Below are 21390 nucleotides of genomic sequence, written 5' to 3'. Positions count from 1 at the left end.
GGCTCAGGGCTCACCTCATACATTGTAGCTGTGGTGAAACCATCCAGTCAAACTTACTATCCTAATAAACTGAGAAGATTGCTAAAATCCCAGAACGTGGCCTTGAGAGTGAGAACACTGAGGCTCTGTGAAACACGGCGACACACTCTGTTATGAGGAGTCATCTCACATTTCACTGGAGGTCAGAGTTGTATATGCATGCAGAAAGCTCAATTAGTGCGTCGTATCCCTTGGTGAGATAAAAGTTAAGAGACTTTAATGCTCCATTAGACTGTTTGCTACACAGCTGATATCATATAGGCCATCACACTTCGGCTTGTAGCCGTAACGTTGCTCTTTGTAAAGCGCCTCTCTTTCCACAGTCGTGAAGAGACGAGCTGTTCATGCTGAGACTGCAGAAGAGGAGACAGTGGCAGCGCTCAGCTGCAGCACAGTCTGGCACAACACTAACAAAGGAAATGAGGAAACCACACAGCAAATAACTGACTTTTATTCAACGCTCTGGGTGTTACAGCCTGTTATGCCCCGATCGAGGGCATGGAGCATAAAATTCAGGGAAAATAAGCAGAGGGAGTCGTTTTTCCTACTCAGAAAAGTCACTTATATTGTGTTGTTTTTTTCTTATTTACAAACAAACAAAGCAGACACACATTACAAAAATCCCTTAAACTGCAACCCTGAAAACAATCGCAACAAAACTTCAAGATGGACCAAAGGCCAAAAGCAAACAAAATACTGGACTAAAAAAGACAAACACCTAAAAACATGACAACTCAAACTTAAAGCTACAAATTGAACTAAAAGTTATACTGGGAATAATCTACAACATTTACAAAACGATAGAAAAACAGAAGAGCTGAGTCAGGGTGCAGGGCCTCGCTGCTCCTCATGCAGCCTCCAACCAGGAGCCTCGGTTGTCCTGCGGTTCCAGGTGATCTGCTGATTCACACGGAGATGTTAGGTTCAGGGAGCTCGGTCTCACTCTTTGCAGCAGAGCCTGATTCTCACAACTCACACTTCCAAGGAGCGGCAGAGAAAAAGAGGAGAGCACAGGGCCTTGGAGCTGCACCACTGGGCCCCACTGCTGGGACTGGGTGCCAACTCAAGTCACTTACAAATAAATGGATTTATGAGAAATGTTTCTCACAAATTACTACATTTGTCTAGACAGGACATTCGCTTAGCCTTACTTACATTGGCAGGAACAGGTTTGATTTTTATGAACATGTTTATTGGCATATGTCAAGCATTCACAGCTTCCAAATTTGCACTTAAGGGTGAATTGAAAAGAGCGGCATAAAAAAAAATACTGATTTTCCACTTCCTATTCAGAATAACTCAAGAATAAATATTCAAGAACCTCAGTGCCATGGGGGAGAGTCCACCATTAAAAATAAAACAACACGTTAGCTGCAGCAACAACAACAACAACAACAAAATGAATATACAGTTTGTTGTCAGTTTGTTTTTGTTTTCAAACAAACTGATTTTACTTTCAAAATCTTCCACGGAAAATTGCCTCCAAACTCACACTGTGATTCAGGCAAAAGAAGATGTACACTAAATGTTTCCCTGTAGTCAAACAAAAAGTGAAGTTTAAAGCAATACTGTGCTGTTTGTGAGCTGTTCACACTAATGATTTTATGGTATAATTCTAATTCATTAATCTGACGCTGAAACGAAGCCTGACATACTGACAGTAGTAACACCTGTCAGCTCTTTATATGCAGGTGTGAGTAGACAGTCATCTTTTAATCCTTTTGTACAAGCTGCCCTCTTGCTAAAGTTTCTCATGAATAGTCATTTCTGTTCAACTCCAAATGTAGCTGTAAGTGTTGAATATTGCAAAAGCTTTCATGAACTCAAGCCACTGAGGTGTATTTTTAGGTGGGTGATTCAATTTTCCTGTTTTTCTACATGACTAGAAGTTTTCTTCGAGATAAGTGATGTTCAGATGTGTCCTCCAACGGCAGCAGATAGATGCTGCTGCTAAAAAAAGAACTGCTTCCTGGAAAAGCACAACAAAAACATAGCAAAGGCTCTCAGCATGAGAGACGGTCAGTGCTGGTGATGAAGGGAAACCCTTGTTTCATATTAAGGCAAATTTCTGCAGCACTTTCAGATGCATGTGACTGCATAAAAGTTTGACTTTTGGGTTTTATATTGATATAAAAGCAGATTCTCATGGGTTTCTAAAGATCACATAAGTGATTAAAACACTTTTATTCAAGTTCAAGTTTTCCATCAAATAATAGATTTTACAAATAAGTATTACCTTTAATTTAATGAAATCCTTGCTTCACTTTCTCCTTTTTTTGTCTTGTTTTAATGTATTTATTTTCTTTCCTGGTAAAGCACTGTGAATTGCCTCATGTCTGAAGGGTGCTATGCAAATAAACTTGCCTTAAATAATGTTCCAGAGTAATCAGAGAATGGAGAAGATGTTTGCTGCCTTTCTAAGAGGCAATTTGGAGGTGCCAAGACCGATTAAGGTTACTACTAATATAAAACACACAATTCTGCATTAGATGATAGTGTTCCAAATAGTTCATAATTGTTGCAAACATAAGAAAGTAAAAAAAATTTTCTGAGACTCAAGCACACTAATAAACAAAGGTTGTAGCATAAACTCTACAACATGCTTAGCTGAGGTCCCTGGTGAGGAGCTGTCGTCTGCCAGGATGCACAGCAGCGATACCTTCAGCTGCTTCCTCAGGCAGAACCGTCGACTGAAGTTAAACGCAAAAACATTTGCTTGCTCAAACATCCAGAGTTTTGGGAGCTCTGTTGGAGACGGAGACCACGCTGTCTCGCTGCCCCACAGTTCAGCAGAATAATGGCATTCCCTGAGTACATGGCTCCAAAACGGCACTGGAAACCTTCCAACAGATCCATAAATCCTCGGCCCAGCATTAGGCAGGGCCGCTTGCTTTCATGGCCAACAGCGTACTCCAAAATAAATTGAATTTCTGCATTTGCAGATGCCCTGGCATGTAGATGTTGGTAGCTCGGCAGGTCACAGAGTATTGTTTTACTGAACAGTGGCCTTGAAACTTTCCTGAATGTTGTGAAGGAAAAACCTGATAGTTTTCTCCCAAAAGTGAACGTAGAATGAGAAAACATTACGGTACAGAGTTCAAATGTAATAAGACTACCACATACCGTCACTCCTTTTCAGCTGACTCCTCCATTTGCTTTTTCATCATCTTAAGTTTAAGTGTGTAATATTCCTCTTGGAGCCGGAGGACTGTCTCTTGTCTTCTCAGCACCGACATCTCCAAATCCCTCCGCTCCTGCAGAGTCCTGCACTGAACTGACTGCACAGAAGTCAAGCAAGAATCCTCCGGATCTCCTTCAGAGTTGGTGAGAACAGAATGCCTGTTTGTGACTTTTTTATTTGTTGTGTGCTCTTTTTCATTTTTGTCAGGGCTGTAAAGAAAGGTATTGTCCATAAATTGTTTGACATCCATACCTAATGAAATGAAAGACAGGTCTTACACTAGAAATGATGTTTCTGTTCGGAGAGCTCACCCAGGTTTGTGGATCCAGTCGTCTTTTAGCAGCGTTTCAGAAAAGTTCATGACAGAAATAACTATTTGGCTCACAGCACTGAAGTTGTTAAGGGACGGGACTTCAGCTGTGAACAAAAAACAACACCACACATTTAGTAATACAGCATACAAAGAATGTAACATGAAACCATAAGATGATTTATTTTCTATCATCTACATTCAAGGCCTCTGCTGAGTTGCCAGTCTCAGCATATATTTGAATGATAAAAAGGAGTGAACTCTTTATTGCTGATAAAACTGTAACTCTTCCATTACTCTGATTCGCATCCCTTCTTTTTCGTTTTATCTCCTCCTTTGCCTTCGCAAGCAGATTTTCCCATTTTCTGTTGCAGTCCAACACGGTGCGATGACTCTCTGGAAAGGTATCGTTGATGGTTTTGGCGATCTCCTCCCAGGCTTGTTTCCTGTCTTGTGGCAACACTCCAGTGCTGCTCTTCCCTCGGATCACATCCTTCTTGTCTTGCAGCAACGTAGCAAGAAGAAGAGACTCCTCATCCGTCCAGTTAGGTCTCCGCTTCCTGCTCGCCATCCCTGTAAAAAGCTGTTGGAGTGTTTGCGTGAGACACAATATAACAATAGTCAACACACTCTTACCTGTTTTCCATTTCACAAAACAATAAATTGATCAACTCAAAATGGATGTTTATTTTTGAAGTTTTTTTCATATCTGTTTTCTTTGAAACTTCCATAGTGCAACCACCACAACAGTTTTTGTCGAAAATTGCATCAAATGACATGTCTACAAATTTAACAGGTGGAAAAAAACCATGTTTTTCATGCTTTGACTCAAGGCTTATTTGACAATGAAATGACCAGTGAATCCCAAATAAAAAAAATTTTTTTTCATCATGTGAGCTAAACTCATCAATATGTTAAGACGCTTTTACATTTCATATTCATGAATCTGTTTTCGCATCACTTAAGGCTCATACTGTTCACTGTTTCACTGTTAGATAGTAGTATCAGTTTTCCCCAGCTTGTTCATTTCACAGAGCATGAAGATAGACAGAGACAACTTGTCACATGCACATTCAGCATTCAATTATTTCATCAGAGTGCAAATGTTTTACATGTCAAAAGAAAATCCACTTTTTGTGTTTCCTGAAAAAACAATTTCCATAAAATCATAATTCTTGTTGGCATGCTTCATACTGGGTTTCTTTTAAATGGAGCCCCAAAACTTGTACGTTTTTTTCGATTCAGTGATAAAGTCCTCTAAGCTGTTCAACCATTTGATTTTTTTATGCCACATTTATTACCTAGAAATCAATCCAAACATTTTGTACATTACCTATTAACAATTTAAAATCTTAAATTTAACGGGGTTCCTGTGTCTTAAAACATGCATAGTCACGCTAAATTGCCCCGAGGTGTGAACGTCAGCGTGAATGGTTGTGCATCTATCTGTGTAGCCCTGCGGCAGACTGGCGACCTGTCCAGGGTGTGCCCCGCCCTCGCCCGCAGCAGCTGGGATTGGCTCCAGCCACCCGCGACCCTGAGAAGAAAAAAGTGGTATAGAAAATGTATGGTTGGATGGATTGTTCCTGTGTCCATGAGCTCCATCCAGGAGTCTAGTGTGGACATTGCGGAGGAGTATAAGTACCTGAGGATACATACTGACCAAAAACTGGACTGGCTGAGGAAAACTGAAGCCCTCAAAAGAAGGACCACAGCCGTCTCTGTTTTTTGAGGCACAGAAAGGTTCTGGTTGTTATTAGAACTCAGACCTCCTTCCATTCCACTGACGCATATTTTAGGCACCGTTAGGCCTTATACATACTAATCAAATACTTATTTGATTTTTATTATGTATCATTCTAATTTTCTATTCTATTTCTTATTTTCTATTCTGTCTGGAGGAAAAGCTGGAAAACAATTTCCCTCTGTATTTTATGTTCTATGATATTCTATTCTAAATTCATGGCTATAAAGCAAAATCTCATTTAAATGAAATAATGCACAGTTTGGGATATAACTGAGGTAATTCAGTGTCCAGCAAGGGTTTGTCAGTGCAGAGGCACTTATATTACTATCATTTTTGTTATCATTATACCAGTTATTTGAAAGAGACAAAGTCTGTGCAAATATACAGTATTGTGTGAAAGCACAACATGAACATTACAGCAATAACTGAATTCAATGGCACTGTTCTGAAAATGAGCAAAAGTTCCACTTAACATTTTCCACTTAAACCATATTTAAGGGATTTTTCCAGTTGTCCGATTTCCGCTGTATGAATCGATTCAGAGCAGAGCAGCCCGATAGAATCAGTGTAGTGCTTAAAATATGTATTGTCGTGAGGCAGTGAATAAGCTGCGTGAAGTAAATACTCACAGAAAACCTTTAAGGAGAATCTTCAGGATTTCTGTTTCGTTTCAGGGAAAGCGTCGCCGGGTGATGACGCGATCATCTGGTGACGTGTCAGTTTGTTTACAGCTGCAGACATGGCGGTGGACATCACTTTACTGTTCAAAGCCAGCGTAAAGACGGTGAAAACCAGGAACAAGGCCATAGGAATAGGCTTCGACTCGACCAAAGATGAAATATTCAAGAGGAGCAGACCGAAGAGCGGCTTCTCTCCGAAGGCGAAAGAAGTGGTGAGTGTTTGCAGAAGCTAGTTCCAGCTAGCAGTGCTAGCGGCACCGTGAAGTTAGTCAGCCATCCTCTTAAAAACTCCAGTGTTTCATAAAAGTCGTCATCCCGGTGATTTATTGAGGCAGTACCGGTTTGATTCATGTAAAATTCAGAGTTAGATTCCAAACATGTCAGAATTACACAGCGTGTGTAACTAAAGGCAAGAAGAGGCAATCGTCTTATAACATATGTAGCGAACTTGCATATTGTATTATAGTGTGAGCATGTGTTTTTTTGTATCTCATGATGGGATCAGAAAGCTTCCCCCTTTCCCTTTGAAGCAAAGGTTTCACATATTATATCATATTGCATCTGACTTTTATTACTATAAAGCTGTATTGAACGGCCGTATAGCTCTGTACAAGTAATGATGTTTTTTTTTATTATTATTATTGATCAAAGCCTTTTCAAGAAGTTCTGTCCTTCAACCGCAAATAAATCCACGAGATCTCGCTCTGTCAGCATCTAGATCAGGAGCGTCAAACACGTTCAGGGGCCACATACATTCAAATTTAATTTTGAGTGGGTTTGACAGGTAGCGTCATAATAATTTTTGATTTCAACCATTAATGTTTTTCTTCGTTGTGGCACAAGGTATACATGATGAGAATATTTACATTTTCACAAAACCAAGCAATTATCATGAAAACTGACCGTAGTCTCAATATGATGCATATATGTATATATTACCTTGTGGCCCAAAATACAGTGAAATATCCCTCCAATAAACTTCTCCTGTGCATGTTGCATGATGAGTGTTTCTACAAACTCACCTTGACTGCATGGCTTTCAGGGGAATAAAAGTAGCTGTCTTTCATGGCAGCATCACTGATATCTCTGCTTGGGTCTCAGTTTTACACTGTCCTCTACTCTTAAGAAATTTGGAGAAAAAAAAGTTAGTTACTGTAAGCGTGGGATGCTACTTTTTCACCCCTTCTCATTACATGAATAGATTTCCTTTGTAAACAGTTCTGATTTGTGGCTTTTTAATACTGCAGGAATTATTTCATTGTTTTTCATCACTGACACACACACACACACACATACAGCAGTATTTTACCCTGTTGAGACAACAGTGACATTATATTGTTATTATCAGGTGCCTTGTCTTGGTTTCTCTATACTACAGTGAATGTGGTTGTTTTGGAGTTTGTCTTGATGTGTTCAGACTTTATGATGCATCCATTACTGGCCTAAAACATGACGGCATTTTCTAAAACCAGCTCACATTAGGTAGAGCTTTGAAGGAAGAAATACACTGGCATCACTGGGTTTACGTTTCACATGACTCTGTATCCTCTGCCCTGTAAACTGATAAAAAAAAATATTAACTTATTATGTGTGCTTGTTATGGCTTGGCTTACAGTTATTCAATTTCAATATTGCACTTTTAAATAGCTTTGCACTCTGTCTGATCATGCAGTGAAGGGATTGAAATCAAATATTTAGCAGTTATTGTGAAGATGTTTAAAGATTTTATAAACAAAACATCTGTATTTAAAGACCACACTTTAATGACAAAAAATGTGTTTCAATTGGACAGTTGTTTTGTTCTTTCTTTCATAATTCAGAGTCACTAGCTCTATATTTTCTGCAATCTGAGCTGAGTCATCAAAGTTTAACTGTAAATGAATTTTTTCATTTAAATGTTATCTTAGTTTTTACAGTGTGGTTTTTCAAAGGAATCCCTATCACAGAGACAAGACCTCAGAACATTAGCCATAGTAACTAATTACAATAAGAGTTAGGGTTGGCAAACCCAAACACTTGAATCCCTTTTATTTTTAACCAGATGAAACTGAAGTGTATGAAACACAACATTGGATTTCGGGGATCCATCTGTGATTTTCTGCACAACCAAGAGAGAAGAAAGCCTTGAGTTGAGCACTGGTCTCACTGATTTTCATGCAAGTCTTATGCACCATTTTTCATGAAAGTTGAAGCTGTGAGGCATGTAAGTGTTGATCTTCTGCAAACCCAGCATGTACCGTAATTCATTTAGAATGTGTTTTGAAACCTGTTAGCCCTTATGTCTCCATTTGTGTTAATATTTATCATATCGCAGTTGTGTCTTGAAAACGAGACTCCACTCTCAATTGGATAATCTGAGCAAAAGGACAAAGATCAGTTTGTTTATTTCAAATATCTGAAAGTATTTTGCCAGGGGGCAATGACAGCTCCACATCTCAGCACAAGTCAGTTTCATTACGTTCTGAACCCAGAGAAATAATCATCAGATAGTAGGAAAGCAGTGATTAAAACGCCACCAAATGTGCTTTGAACTGAGGTCAAACAAGAAGAATGTTCAGCCCTGCTCACTGTGTGGAGTTGAGAATGAATGAATGCTCTGCTTGACACCAAGATGGACAAAAGCTAAGCTATTTGAGGGGGAAAAAAACCCCACTTTGAACCAAATGGACAGATTCAGCAGTTTTGAACCCAGAGTACTTTGATGCCAGTTGCTGAGTGCCACTGCTCTGACAGGCTTGAAGTCTGTTCGAATCGATCCAGAAAATGCGAATTAGAATATGTGTAATATTACTTTGGAAAACCGTCAGGCTAAAGGCTCTCGTGTCTCATACTGAGAGACAGCAAGAATCAATGTGAAGTTGAAAGCTGGTTACAACAAGGCATCAGAACTGTTAAAATGCATTCCGTGAAAGATTTTGAGGAAAGTTTGATTCAAGTGTATTTCAAAAGAGTTATCTATTTGTAAGATCCTAAATCTGAAACTTATAATTTCCTATAAGCCAGTATTTAGCCAAGAAAAACAGCTTGTTTTGAGTGTTTTTTCTCAGGAGTCAGTTTGAACACTTGGAACAAAACAGACTTACATAAATTGTATCCCTCCATTAGAGTACAGGAATGAGACTGATCATCAGGAGCTACAAGGCTTCGATTCATGTCACGAGTGATGCTTATACAAGCAGAAGTCTTGGCCCGACATGAATATCTTGAACACAGACCTTCTTCAAAGGCACCTTAAAGAACCACTTTACGTTTCCCTGGAGGAGTCGGGGCTTTAAGTCGTACCTGATGTCTGAGGCCAGTTGTAACAGCTCCGCACAACCAGCTTTTTGTTGTTTTCTTTTACATTGATATTAGAACTGGTGGTTTAATAAAAGCACTGCTGCTGATTCAAACGAAACCCGACCCCGTCCTGTGGCGCCTGCCCTCCGCTCCCCACCCACCCTCCGCTGTCTCCTTGGTGTTGCCGATATCATCTCGGACCATCTCGGAGAAGTAGTTTTTCTACTTATTGAAATTGTGAGTTTGGAATGTCCTGACTGCGTACAGTTATGTCGCGGTTTTCGCCCACGTCTCCCCCAACCCAGCTATCCGTTCCTCTCTCCATGCAGCCTGACATAGGCTGCTTTTTTCTTTTTTCTTTTTTTGCCCTGAGTCGCCTCTTCCCATGTATGATTCCATAAACATGCTGCAATAACATTTTCTTTCGGCTCTCGAACAATTTCTGGGGAAAGCCGATCCTCCCAAGAGCCAGTGATTAAAGGTGGAAGATCAAAACAGAGAAAATATTAAATTAGGTCCCCAGTAACAATGTTGACGGCCGGCACCTAATGCACAACAGATGTGGGTGCCCTTCAAGACATACATAACTCTCCCACTGACTCCCTCCACAGCTCCCATTGGAGCTTCACAAAAATAGAAAGAAAACATCAAAGTTGACAAACACACAGTGGCCCTGTGAGACGTTCTTTCCACTCAGAAAGCGGCGCAGTGAGAAAGGAAACGCAGCGTCTTTCCAGCCGACGTAGAAAAGGGTTTGATTGACTAATAAGAGGGCCAGTGTTCGCAGGATGGGCTTCGGTCAGGGGAATCTTTTACCTCATAGGGATTGGTTCTGGGTGCTGTGATCTCCATTTCACCGCTCACCTCGTCACTCTCCGCAGTCTGCCGCCCTTCTCAGGTTTAAATGGAGGAGGTCACTCTGAAATTGTTAAATTGGGTGTAGAAAATAGTGCTTGGCTTCCCACTGTGCCTTCAGTAATGACATTCCAGGATTGGCTCCTTCTCTGTATTTTCTTTGTAAACGGCAAAGTACAACCATCAACCAGCTCTTAGAAGTGTGTCATGTTGTTAGCCGGGCTTTTCCCTGCGAGAAATTAAATAGGAGGTGCACATATTTTTGAAAAATTTAGTTTCAGTTTCAAGAATCTCATTTGTTTAGTATTTGTTTAAACTTGATTCTGTTTGTTCCTCCTAAAATGTTTTCGTCTGACATCTGAAATTTCATTCTAAGCTAAATCAGCCCGAGACTAGTCTCACTGTGGAAATGGGAATAAAATGTGTTCACTTTGAATTATAGCATGAAGTGAAAAGAGGAGCACTTTGTGGTCAAATTAAAAGTTAGAAACCCAAATTGTTTGTTGAGCTATTTTAAATTTCTGAACTCATAAAGCTGTTGATTGGTGCTTTTTCTTCCATTTCAGTGTCTTTGTCTAAAAGACTATTTTGTATGAGCAAAGTTACTAAAAGGTAACATAATTTCTGAAAGGTTTGTGGAAAACGTTCAGGTGGTGCTGACCAAGTTGAAGGGTCTGTTACATGGAGACACACTGGATGAATGTAAAGCTTGAAGCAATTTATATTAAAACCTTTATATTAGATATATATATATGACTTTACAAACATATTCGTGAGCAGTGTAGTGTTTCTGTATATTTCTGTGATCATCTTGGCACACAGGTCCTCCGTGCCCGCATGCAGCTGCATAAGCCTCGTCTATACTGAGCGATTTGCAGGGATCACTCTGAGCTGAACGGTGCTGCTAAATGGACTCTCTACCAGCTGCCTTAATCTTCACTTTGTTTTCCCACGAAAGCCCGGGAAATTGAATTTAGAGGCATCTGCTGTCAAGCCTGAGCACAATCCGGATTATTGTTCTCTGCATGCAACAAAATGTTTTTGAATGCTTCGTGAAAGTTCAAAATCAAAGAGAACGCAGCGACTCGCAGATGCACGTCAAACAAGCGAGTCGGGAGATGAACACCAGATACTCTGCAGAGTAAACTGTGAAAGCAATGTGAAGTCCAATCGATGAAAGCTCAATTTAACCATTTAAACACTCGGCGAGGGTAAAGCAGCAGCTGTGCTCCTTTGGAAGAATGCTGCGAGGCCTTGTCATTAGTTGGACCTTAGTTGTGCTTTACAGTTGCTGAGACGCGGCCGGCGCAGATGACAGGCGGCTGCATGCTTGACCCCGACGCTGCAAAATACAGTCCGAACCACCAACTGCAGCAGATGTGTTCTCGTCTCAGGAGGCCGGTGTGCTTCTAGATTAAGATGTTGAAATCAGCCGCGGCGAAATCAGTCTGCCTTGTGATGCTCTGAGAGGAGATAATGCTGTTTAAGAACACTGAACTTATTACCAGTTGTGGGTAGATTTCATTCCTAGGATGTCAAAGGCACGTTATCTTACTGAAAGGTCAACAGTGAAGTTTGTTCTGCTGACTTTCACACTTTTGCACATTTAGCTAGATTATCTCATCCACTCAGGTGAAATGAACAGATTTTACAAATGTATAATATTCAGGGTTTCCTGTTATCTTGTTAAGTTTTATTCAAATAAAAGATGTAATTCTTTTCAAATGAATTTAAGAATTTATAATATGCTATAATATAATGTAAATATTATTTATATTGATTAGAATTTAAGTCCAATTTATTCAATGAAAGACATTTTGCAGAAGTTCAATCAATTTTATGTAAATCTTACAAAGTCAAATTAAAATGTGGATACAAAGGTACAGACTGGACGGCAGTCAGTTATTTGTCCATGCACTATGCACCCGTGTTCTAACAATTCAACATGATAGATATTTTAAATATGAAGGTAAAATGCAGTTAATTCACAAATTTCACTGCATGTCATACAGTGTTTATTTGTGCTTATGACAAATAAAACCCTTGATTTGAAACATGACATGATTAAATAACGAAAAAACCTTTTGAACAGCTCGCAGCTCTAATTATCTCGTAGCTTGGGGTTAGATGAGATAAGAGAAGCATGAAAACCTGAAGAAATGCTTAAAAACAACAAACTGAAGAAATCAAGCACAGTGACATTAAACTTCATCTATGCAGTTTGTCGTATTTTATTCAGTTCTTTCATATCATATCAGACACAGCCACCTGATATTGTGCCTTATTTCTATCTGATGAGTTTAAAAATACATGGTAGATCCTTTTCATTCCCACTGAAAATCACTGAAAATCACATCCTCCATGGAGTGTATAACTGATGAACGAACCGTTAAGTGTATTAAATTCCAGTAAGTAAATGCTGTTTGGTGCGTCGCTGCGGATTGTGTGTAAAGCTGGTTTTCTGTGGCATGGCTTCAGCATCGTGCTCACATTGGAGGTACCACTCCACTGTTTGTGTGGTTTTTTTTTTTTTTTTTTTTTTTTTGGTCCCCTGTGTTTGTGTGATCTTGACGTGCGACTCGATGTCACCTGCCCTTCACACAGGCCACGCTGCCTCTCTGTGTTTATGCGTGTGTTTTTGTGTCTCCTGCGCTGTCCGGCTCGGTCTTTGCTAGTTGAACATGACAGGCTCGGCCCTTGCATCTGTTTCACATGAAATTGATTGTGGAAATGTGATTGCTTCAAAAAGCAGCGACGGAGTTTCCACTGACGCTGGTCCAGGAAGCCTCTCTCGGCGGCGGCGCGTCACAGCTTCGGGCCGTGCGATCGAGCTTCATTAACAATTTCAGGTTTTTGTGAATGGAGACATGTCACAGAGCAAAATAATATTTGCACCTGCTTTGAGCGCAGTGTGTTCAATGATTGATGTATACGTTTCATGTTATTCAGATTCTCCACAAAGTTTGAAACGTAGCGTTTACATTTCATAGAGTCCAAGTGCTGCTCAGCGCGTCTTCAGATCCAAACAAATGATCCGGTGAAAATCTTAACACATTAATGCAACTTTAGCACACAACCAAAAGGTCAGAGACACTGTCCATGAGCGGTCTTAAAGGCTTTGTGTGATTGCCTCTTGTTTGTTTACAGAGCTGACTAAATCATTCAAACTGTGAATCGACAGAAGAAGACAAAACGGAGCTCATTAGAGAGTCAGACATAAACATGATAATAAAGTCAACATGTGGCCCGGTCCTCTCCGGCGCAGCATCCCTCCCTCCATCAGGCCCACATGCCTAAACACAACACGGCGTGGCGTCAGCGAGGATAGCCCACGGTCAGGACACACAGGGACTCGAACCCGAGCGGAGCAGCCGTCATCAAACTCTGTCAGTTACCTGGATTTAACAAAACAAAGAGCCATCCAGGCCCTTTGGAAATCTGCTGGCTAAGCCTTTTCTCTTTTCTTCCTCATAATAATCCCCCCTGATGGTTTGTTTGGACTCAGTCAGGGCTGGAGGGGAGCAGGGGGGAAGGAGAAAGTGAGGAGGTAAAGTGGGGGTCTTTTGATGATGACGAGATTAGATATCGCCCGGCAGACTGTCTCCTCCTGCCTTCGCTGCAAGCTCTCCCTCTCACACACACACACACACACACCTATAGAGGCATGCACACATGTATCGCCATACACACATATATGGAGAGCCGCACGCACAAGGCCACCCCCTTCCTTATTGTTGAGGAATTACTTGCTCTTTAAGGTCTTATGTTACAAGAGCAATTGATCCCTCTGACCCCCTGCAAACCCTGGAGGTTGTGCTGGGAATCTGAGCTCCAATGTATACACACAGGAGGCAGCTCAACCCCCAGAGCAGCCGTCCTGACACTCCCCATCACCCCAACAACACACACAGACACACACACACATACACACACACACACACACACACACACACACACACACGCACACACTTCTTCTGATGCAGCAGTTTCCAACTCTGAGTATTTAGCCCTGCCTGCTGGTCAAAGCGGCGCAGCGCCGCAAAGCTGAGTTATGGCCAAGAAGTGTCTCCGCTGTGCACAGAAACACAACTCTGACGCCAGCTGCTGATTGTAAGCAGAACACAGAGTTTATAGTGAAAGATAAATTAGTCATTTCATGTAAGAGTTTATATTTTCCACCTTATGGCAGGCCAAGAGGAGCTTTACTGAAACTTGAAAAAAAAAAAAGAAGAAGAAAGCGCTTCCTTTGTGGGTTTTTCTGGCCTGTAAATAAGTTTTTCGCCACTGGTTCTGCTTTTTGTTTCAATGAAGATGGAGTCAAAGGTCATTACAGCCACCTAATGATGCCACAGAAAGACAAAGCTCCTGCTAGGTCTTCTCAGAATGCTAGGTCTAAAAAATAAATAAAAACTCTTTATAATAAACTCCTGGTATGTGTTACAGACAATATGACAAATATTTTACATTTGTTTAAGACAAATCACAATAAAACACTAATCTATGGATTATTTTAATGAAGGACATGAAACCTAATTTAAAAAAAAGATAAACTTCAGTGCTAACCATGAAATCTGACGGCTCCAATGGTTGTTACTACATATAAAGACTTAATATATCTATTTGAAAATGTTCATTGACTGTCAATCCAAGGAGACATTAATGTGAAACCAATTTCATACATTTGCTTGATTAAATTTGCTGGTTTTGAAAAGTGTTTGAGAGTTAAGATAGATTACTTGACAGTCCGGATAGGTTTTCTTGTTTGTCATTTTAAGTTTGTAATGTTTCCTCCGCAGCTTGTATCCGAGCTGACACGCTACATTTGACTTCATTAGTTCCACTTACAGTGACTCCTAAAGAATCATGACGCACAGACTTGGAAAGTTAAACAGAAATCAGTGTTTTTTCACTCAAACACACACCTGAATGCATCTTTTCTGCGAGGCGCCTCCCCACTGAAGCACTTCACTCTGTTAAAAAGGTAACCGAGTGTGGCTGAGAGCACAGCAACCACTTCTTTTTTTCAAAGATCTGTGAACCATAAGAAAGTTTCTGTTCTCCCTGAACCCCCCTCTATTAACACTTGACCTCAAATAATTGTATTATTAGAAGGGTGGGCTTGTCTCAGCAGCTTTTGGCCCCCTCAGCAGTCTCACACGTCACCGAGCTCCCGTCTAAACCAGACCAGGACTTCTTGCTTTCATACAAATTGCTCAAACACCTTCTCTTCGCTTTGAAACACCCCCCCCCCCCCTTTTTTTTTTTTTTCCTCTTCTAAAACGCCAGCTCCAATAAAAACGCCGGTCCGGGTCACTGTGGCGCGAGGAGTGAGTGTTTAGAGACGTATTTAACAGACTGGTGCCACATTACTCCTCACAGCCAAAGCAATTTGATAATTGAGCTTGTTAGGGTGGGGGGAAAAAAAGAACAGAAAAAAAAAAGCCGAAGGCTGAAGACAGCTTCGACATGCTATCAAAATAATCCCCCACATTTCTCTGGTCGCTGTCACAGTCACACTCATTGTGGCATTTTTCAATCCGGGTCTTGTCTCGTTTCTGTCTCCTGGTGGATCCGACAGAGCCGGCTGTGTGTGCCCTGCCAGCACAGCTCTGTGGAAAAGGAAGCAATTTGGTATTTTTTTTTAATATTTGACCAAATTACAGCAGCAAATATTGGATTGAACCAAGTTTCCTTTGGTTTTCCTGCCCTCACTTACGCTCACACACACACTTGGATGTTTTCTCTGTGATAAATGGTAACAGATCATGAATTTAAAGCGTATTAGAGTTTTTCTCCGTCACTGCTGAGTTTGCAGCCGCTCGTGGTTTCATTTATTTATGAGGTCTGTCTGAGGAAGACATTAGTTTGATTGTAGTTTGTCCCCGAGCTGATGAAATGTCATGAGTAAATATAGAGAATTTACATGGATAGATGGACACTGGTCGCCTCCTGTCATGTTTAATAAATACAATGACTGACATGATGAAGTCAACTGATGCGTCTCTTTCACTTTGTGTCGGCAGGTCATGAACATCACCAAGCTGAAAGACTTTCTGCTGCAACACAGAAAAGATTATGTGAGCGCTGGAAGGTAAGCCTCTCCAAACAGTCGCAGTAATCCTCCACAATCAACAGCAGCAGCCCCACAACCCTCCAAGGCTGCAGGGGAGGGCCGGCCGCGGGACAGACACTTTGATTCTGACTGAATTCAGAAGGGGTCAGGAGTCAGGGTGAGCTGATGGGACTTTGAAATATTTCCTAAGCGTGTGTGTGTGTGTGTGTGTGTGTGTGTGTATGTGTGTGTGCTGCAGGGGCTGGCTGCTGGCACAAGGTCAGCAGCGAGTCGGGTGGTCTGGAGAGGCAGGCTCCAGTCTAATTGTCTGGAATAATTGAGCTGCAACCAAGTGGAGAACAAATCACGCCCAGGGACTAATCCAGACCTTCCTCTCTTCAAGGCCTCTGCGTGTTTGCTAGGTGTGTGTGCGTGCGTGTGTGTGTATGTGTGTGTGGAGTCGCTAGAGTTTTATGAGACTTGTTGATAAAGTCGCAGCAGAACACATTAACTAAATGACAAAGCTATCAGTGGGCGGGGTGTGGCGGCGTTCAGCAGTGGGAAAATCCAGTGTGAGCAAATCTCATCTACCGTTCTTCACATTAAATTCATTTAACTGAACAAGGTTTTAGCTGGATACGTTTATCTGGTCGACATGTCTGAGGAAACCTGAAAATATGTTTATTGATGCCAGATTGCAGTGTAAAACAATTTGATTTTTTTTTTACATTATGTGATAGTAATTTTAAATTTAATCCCTTTTTTTAACTTTCATATTGTAGCACTGCATCATCATGTCATAATAATAATTAATCCTCTTTATTTAGATTTTATTCCAGTAGAATAGTTAAAAACTGTGTGATGGGTAAGATCTCCTGTCCCGTTTCTCTGAAAATTCCATCTTTCATTGTGTTTCAGCAGTAATGCAGCATTGTTTATTGTTACTGAGAACTTCAGTGCCAACTGGAAACTAATGTCTCCTTCAAATACAAATTAAATATAACGGCAGTCGACTTGTCAAAAAAAAGTAAAATGTTTCTAGAATTATTGCTCTGCTTTCTGGTAATTAAAAAAAACATTTTCTAGATATTAGAAATTGTCTGAGTTTTGGTTACAATATGAAAATCCTTTAATAATCAACATTATTGAAACAGGAAAAGCCAGTAGTTATTTTCAGCATCAGCTGTGTTCCATAAAGTATTTTCTGCAGCCGTAGAGACATTCAACGTTAACATTTCAGAAGTGTATTTGTTCAGTCACTGGTTGTAATATTTCATTACACTACAAGCAGACATGTTTACTAAACAAATCAGATTTCATCAAATCTGACTGAATACTCCCTATCATCAGCAACACAATCAACACAGTTTTTTATTTGTTTTTCAGAAATGGCTTTTACTGATTACAAGCTTAAATAAGAACAAATCACACATTAACAGTAGTTTATTATAACCTTTAGCCTTGTTTGGGTAAAAGGATGATTTATCCATCAAATAACGCCACTCTCTGCACTCTGTATTTAGTTTATATTTATCTTGAAAAAACTGAAAGACAGGACAGAAGTTTCTCTTGGGTTTTGAAGAAATCTACTTCGTAATGAATCATTTTGCTTGTATATAACTACACATGTCTTCGACCCTGGGAAGAAGACCAACTAGAACAAAGTGTTCAGAGCCACAGTTTGCTCGGTCTTAAACAATATTCCAGCCAGCTCTACATAAAATCTGCCTATTGACTCGATAATATTCAAAATGCTCAAAAATGCTGTGTATTCTTCCATTATTTTTCATTCTATCCTGATTGTTCTTGTGTGTTTCAGCCTCATTTCATCAGATATATCGCGCATGACGGACAGTGAGCGAGACCAGATCGACCAGGATGCTCAGATCTTCATGAGAACCTGTTCGGAGGCCATCAAGCAGCTGCGCAATGAAGGTGGGACAGCAGCGGAGCCACTGAACAACAGATAAACACACTCAAACATACATATATGTTGTGTCAAGAGGCGGTGACAACGTATCTTTCAAGCTATGTCTCAATGTCTTTAAGAACAGGCTTGACATTATGGAGAACATGTCTAATGAAACTGTGAGAAACAGTGACACCAAGTGTTTAACCGCAGTATCGCAGTCCAGATGTAAAAAGCTGAACTGCATCTGGACTCAAAGCTCACTCCGTATTTCCGGCATGTTCTTCATGTCTGATCAGATGTTCTGCTGTTTTGGTGGCTTTATAATGCATTTTTCCTTGTGTGTTCTTCAATATGTGAACTTGTCGTCTTCACAGCGGATAAAAGTGTAACGACAGCTCAGATAAAGGAGCACAGAGGAGCCGTGCTCGACCTCGTCGACATGTATCTGAAAGGTCAGTTTGTGGAAACAGTCACTCGTGCCACTGCTGAAAAAAACTCCTGGGAATTGTTTGAATGTTTGAACTTTTTTCAAACTTTCATAGAAAATTATTGAATAAGCCACAAATACACACAACGCTGAACCAAGCAGATGCATTTATCAAGTGTTTTCCCCCTTTTCTCAATCTGAAAATGATGTAAAATGAACATTTTTAGCCAAACGGATGTTATTCATCCACTTATTTCTCAGCTGTCCTTTTTTTTTTTTTTTTTTTTTAGAAAATATACAGGATTTCTGATCTCAGTGTTTTTCTGATGTTTGCCGTCCAGGAGTGTGTAAGCTGTACTCAGAACAGAGGGCAATCAGAGTCAAGAGGATGGTGGACAAGAAGAGGCTGTGAGTGGTTTTTTACCTCATTCTAATAAAATCTCCCATCTTCTTTGTTGAGACCTGTGAAGCCTTTAACCCTGCGCTCTGGCTCCAGATCAAGACTGACACCAGATCACCAGAACCGAGTGGAGAGACCTGTGGAGCCCACAGAGGAGAAGGTCGTAAAGGAGGAAAGTTCAGGTATGTTGATGAGAAGCTAGACAAAACCCAACCCTGCTGCTGGACTGGCATTTATTCCATATTTGGCATATTTTACAATATGCTTCCTCGTGGAGGAGGCGGCAGCATTTCCATCATTCATCTCCCACAGTGGTCCCCATTTCCCCCTGCAGAACCTGCAGCTGGGCTGCAAACCATCTCCCAGATCTTTGATTGAACATTTTAACACCACAGTGAAGCCAAACACTGCAGCACCATAATGTACATTATGTTATATCTCAATATGTTCAGCAGTATATATATTACTGGTCAAAATATTGGAGCATTTTCACTTCTCAATGCATTTTGGAGGGATTCTGATCTTTTTCAGTTAAATAAGTTAAACTTGAATAATGAATGGAATAAATTAGAATTGACAAAACTGTTTAAAGAAGTTGCTTGTTTCAGCTTAAATAGAATTTGAAGGCATGAGAGCAACTTTGTGTGATCTATAAGTTGAAATGATGTTTATTTGTGACTCGAGTGTCCAGTGTGATGAGCTGTAAATTAGCAGATAATCCGTCTTAAATTATGTCAATGTTTTTGTTCTCCTTCCTGTAGAGAAGAGTGTGCCAGAGGTGCCAGAAAACCCCGTCAGCCTGTGGGAGGAGGGCCGGATGGAAGACGAGTTGTCTCCAGAGGAGATCCAGATGGTGCGACGCCTCAAACTGTTGGGATATATCAGCTGTGGTTCTCAGATATTGGAGGATAAAATATGACATATTTGGACATTTGTGTTTTGAGCTCAACAAAAATGAGCATCCAGCCTCGACGCTGTTTTTCTTCTTCTCTTCTTCTAGTTTGAGCAGGAGAACCAGAGGTTGGTCAGTGAGATGAGTAACCTCGTGGATGAAGTTCGGTGAGCTTCTCATTTCGCATCTCTTCCATCTTTAATAAATCTGATCTGAACTCAGCTCTGCACTCAGATATTCAGTGATTTCGCTTTGCTCCCGTGGCGACTGTGCATGGTTTAAAAAAAAAAAATATTGGGAAATTTTATTGATGCAAAGACACGCAATGTGGCTTCCCCTCTCACAAAATCACACAGACCTCGTGATTGAAATGCCAGGGGAGCGAGATAACAATTATATGAAATGCCAGACGCCGGCGCGGGCAGGATTGAAACGACCCCCAGACATGGCTGTTTGCAGATGACATTATTGCTGCGGGAGTCGGAGAAAGGCAAACGCAAACACGATCATTCCAGATGGAGCCAAACTTCTGAGGTCCGGAGGTGAAAGGCAGCCGGTACCAGATCCACCAGCAATGCCGGCTCCATCTGGAAGGACTTACATGTGCTCGGCACGCTGTTTTCACTGGGATATTCCAGGCTTACCTTTTTTTGTACCCACCAGGCAAATTGAGGGGAAGGTGGTGGAGATTTCCAGGCTACAGGAGATCTTTGCTGAGAAAGTCCTGCAGCAGGTAAGAGGAGAGTTGTTTGGTTTTGTTTTTTTTTTACCCTGTGGCGTTCATTCAGTGGTTTTAGCCGAGGACGCTTATAGCCCATCTCACTGTTTGTGACAGGAAACTGAGATCGACAGCATCCATCAGCTGGTCGTTGGAGCGACTGAGAACGTCAAAGAGGGAAACGAGGATATACGAGAGGTGTGTAACGTGGGACTTTGTTCTGGTGGATGATAATGAACACGACCACTAAATTGTGATCGTGTTTCTATTCCTGAAAAGGCCATCAAGAACAACGCCGGCTTCCGGGTGTGGATCCTCTTCTTCCTGGTCATGTGCTCCTTCTCCCTCCTTTTCCTGGATTGGTACGACAGTTAACGCCGCTGCCTCGGCGGAGGGACACAGCGCTGAAGCCGGCACATGTTAGAAACCTCTTGAAGAAGGGAGAACGGCACCGAGACTGACCGTCCAGATGACTCTGTTGGAGCTGATCGACCCCCCCGATGGACGGCGGGAGTCAAAGTGAAGGAAACGGCTGATTCACAGTTTACTTCTGTTCGACGCCTGTGGGGTTTTCCAGACGAACGCCTATGGAAGCACGCTTTGTACGAAGCACTGTGTCCACTTTAACAGTCAGACTTCGTCCTGCACTAAAACAGCCGTGTTCTGACACCAGAGACTATCTGCAGCCTCACTTGTTTTAATATAAATGCCTCAGTTTATGCCTTCATGTTAAACCTCGTCTTTTACTTGACTTCCAGATGAAATAGACAAATCACTTTGACATCTGACACTTTTAACTGTATCAACCACTCAAGGTCCAGTAAAACCATTTAACACCTCTGCTTCAGTTGTTTTTCTTCTCTTGTGTTTTGGGGATTCTATTGTTAATGCAGTTTTG

General features: G+C 41.1%; 2 protein-coding genes across 11 annotated transcripts; one reads left to right on the top strand and one right to left on the bottom strand.

The window, feature by feature from the left end:
- Positions 1 to 492: 492 nt before the first annotated feature.
- LOC115389116 (myb/SANT-like DNA-binding domain-containing protein 3) lies at positions 493 to 5966 on the bottom strand. Of its 10 annotated transcripts, XM_030092526.1 has the most exons (7): positions 5907 to 5959; positions 5176 to 5251; positions 5005 to 5067; positions 3828 to 4113; positions 3532 to 3637; positions 3163 to 3429; positions 493 to 936 (listed from the first exon to the last, which is right to left on the bottom strand). In XM_030092526.1, exons 2-6 carry the CDS (start codon positions 5185 to 5187, stop codon positions 3165 to 3167), a joined length of 732 nt encoding a protein of 243 aa, XP_029948386.1. In that variant the 5' UTR covers positions 5188 to 5251; positions 5907 to 5959; the 3' UTR covers positions 493 to 936; positions 3163 to 3164. The 10 variants fall into 10 exon arrangements, with proteins under 10 accessions (XP_029948386.1, XP_029948391.1, XP_029948384.1 ...); XM_030092531.1 differs by lacking the exon at positions 5176 to 5251; XM_030092524.1 differs by lacking the exon at positions 5907 to 5959 and adding an exon at positions 5751 to 5899 and having other exon boundaries at positions 5005 to 5251.
- A 24-nt stretch (positions 5967 to 5990) lies between these two features.
- stx18 (syntaxin 18) lies at positions 5991 to 21334 on the top strand. The gene is made up of 11 exons (XM_030092521.1): positions 5991 to 6169; positions 16115 to 16182; positions 17963 to 18078; positions 18430 to 18507; positions 18824 to 18890; positions 18979 to 19064; positions 19644 to 19735; positions 19883 to 19941; positions 20438 to 20507; positions 20610 to 20690; positions 20772 to 21334. Exons 1-11 carry the CDS (start codon positions 6017 to 6019, stop codon positions 20865 to 20867), a joined length of 966 nt encoding a protein of 321 aa, XP_029948381.1. The 5' UTR covers positions 5991 to 6016; the 3' UTR covers positions 20868 to 21334.
- Positions 21335 to 21390: the final 56 nt, after the last annotated feature.

This window comes from Salarias fasciatus, chromosome 5, assembly GCF_902148845.1.
Source record: "Salarias fasciatus chromosome 5, fSalaFa1.1, whole genome shotgun sequence".
NCBI classification, from domain to species: Eukaryota; Metazoa; Chordata; class Actinopteri; order Blenniiformes; family Blenniidae; genus Salarias; species Salarias fasciatus.
This window is presented reverse-complemented; position numbering and strand designations above follow the sequence as displayed.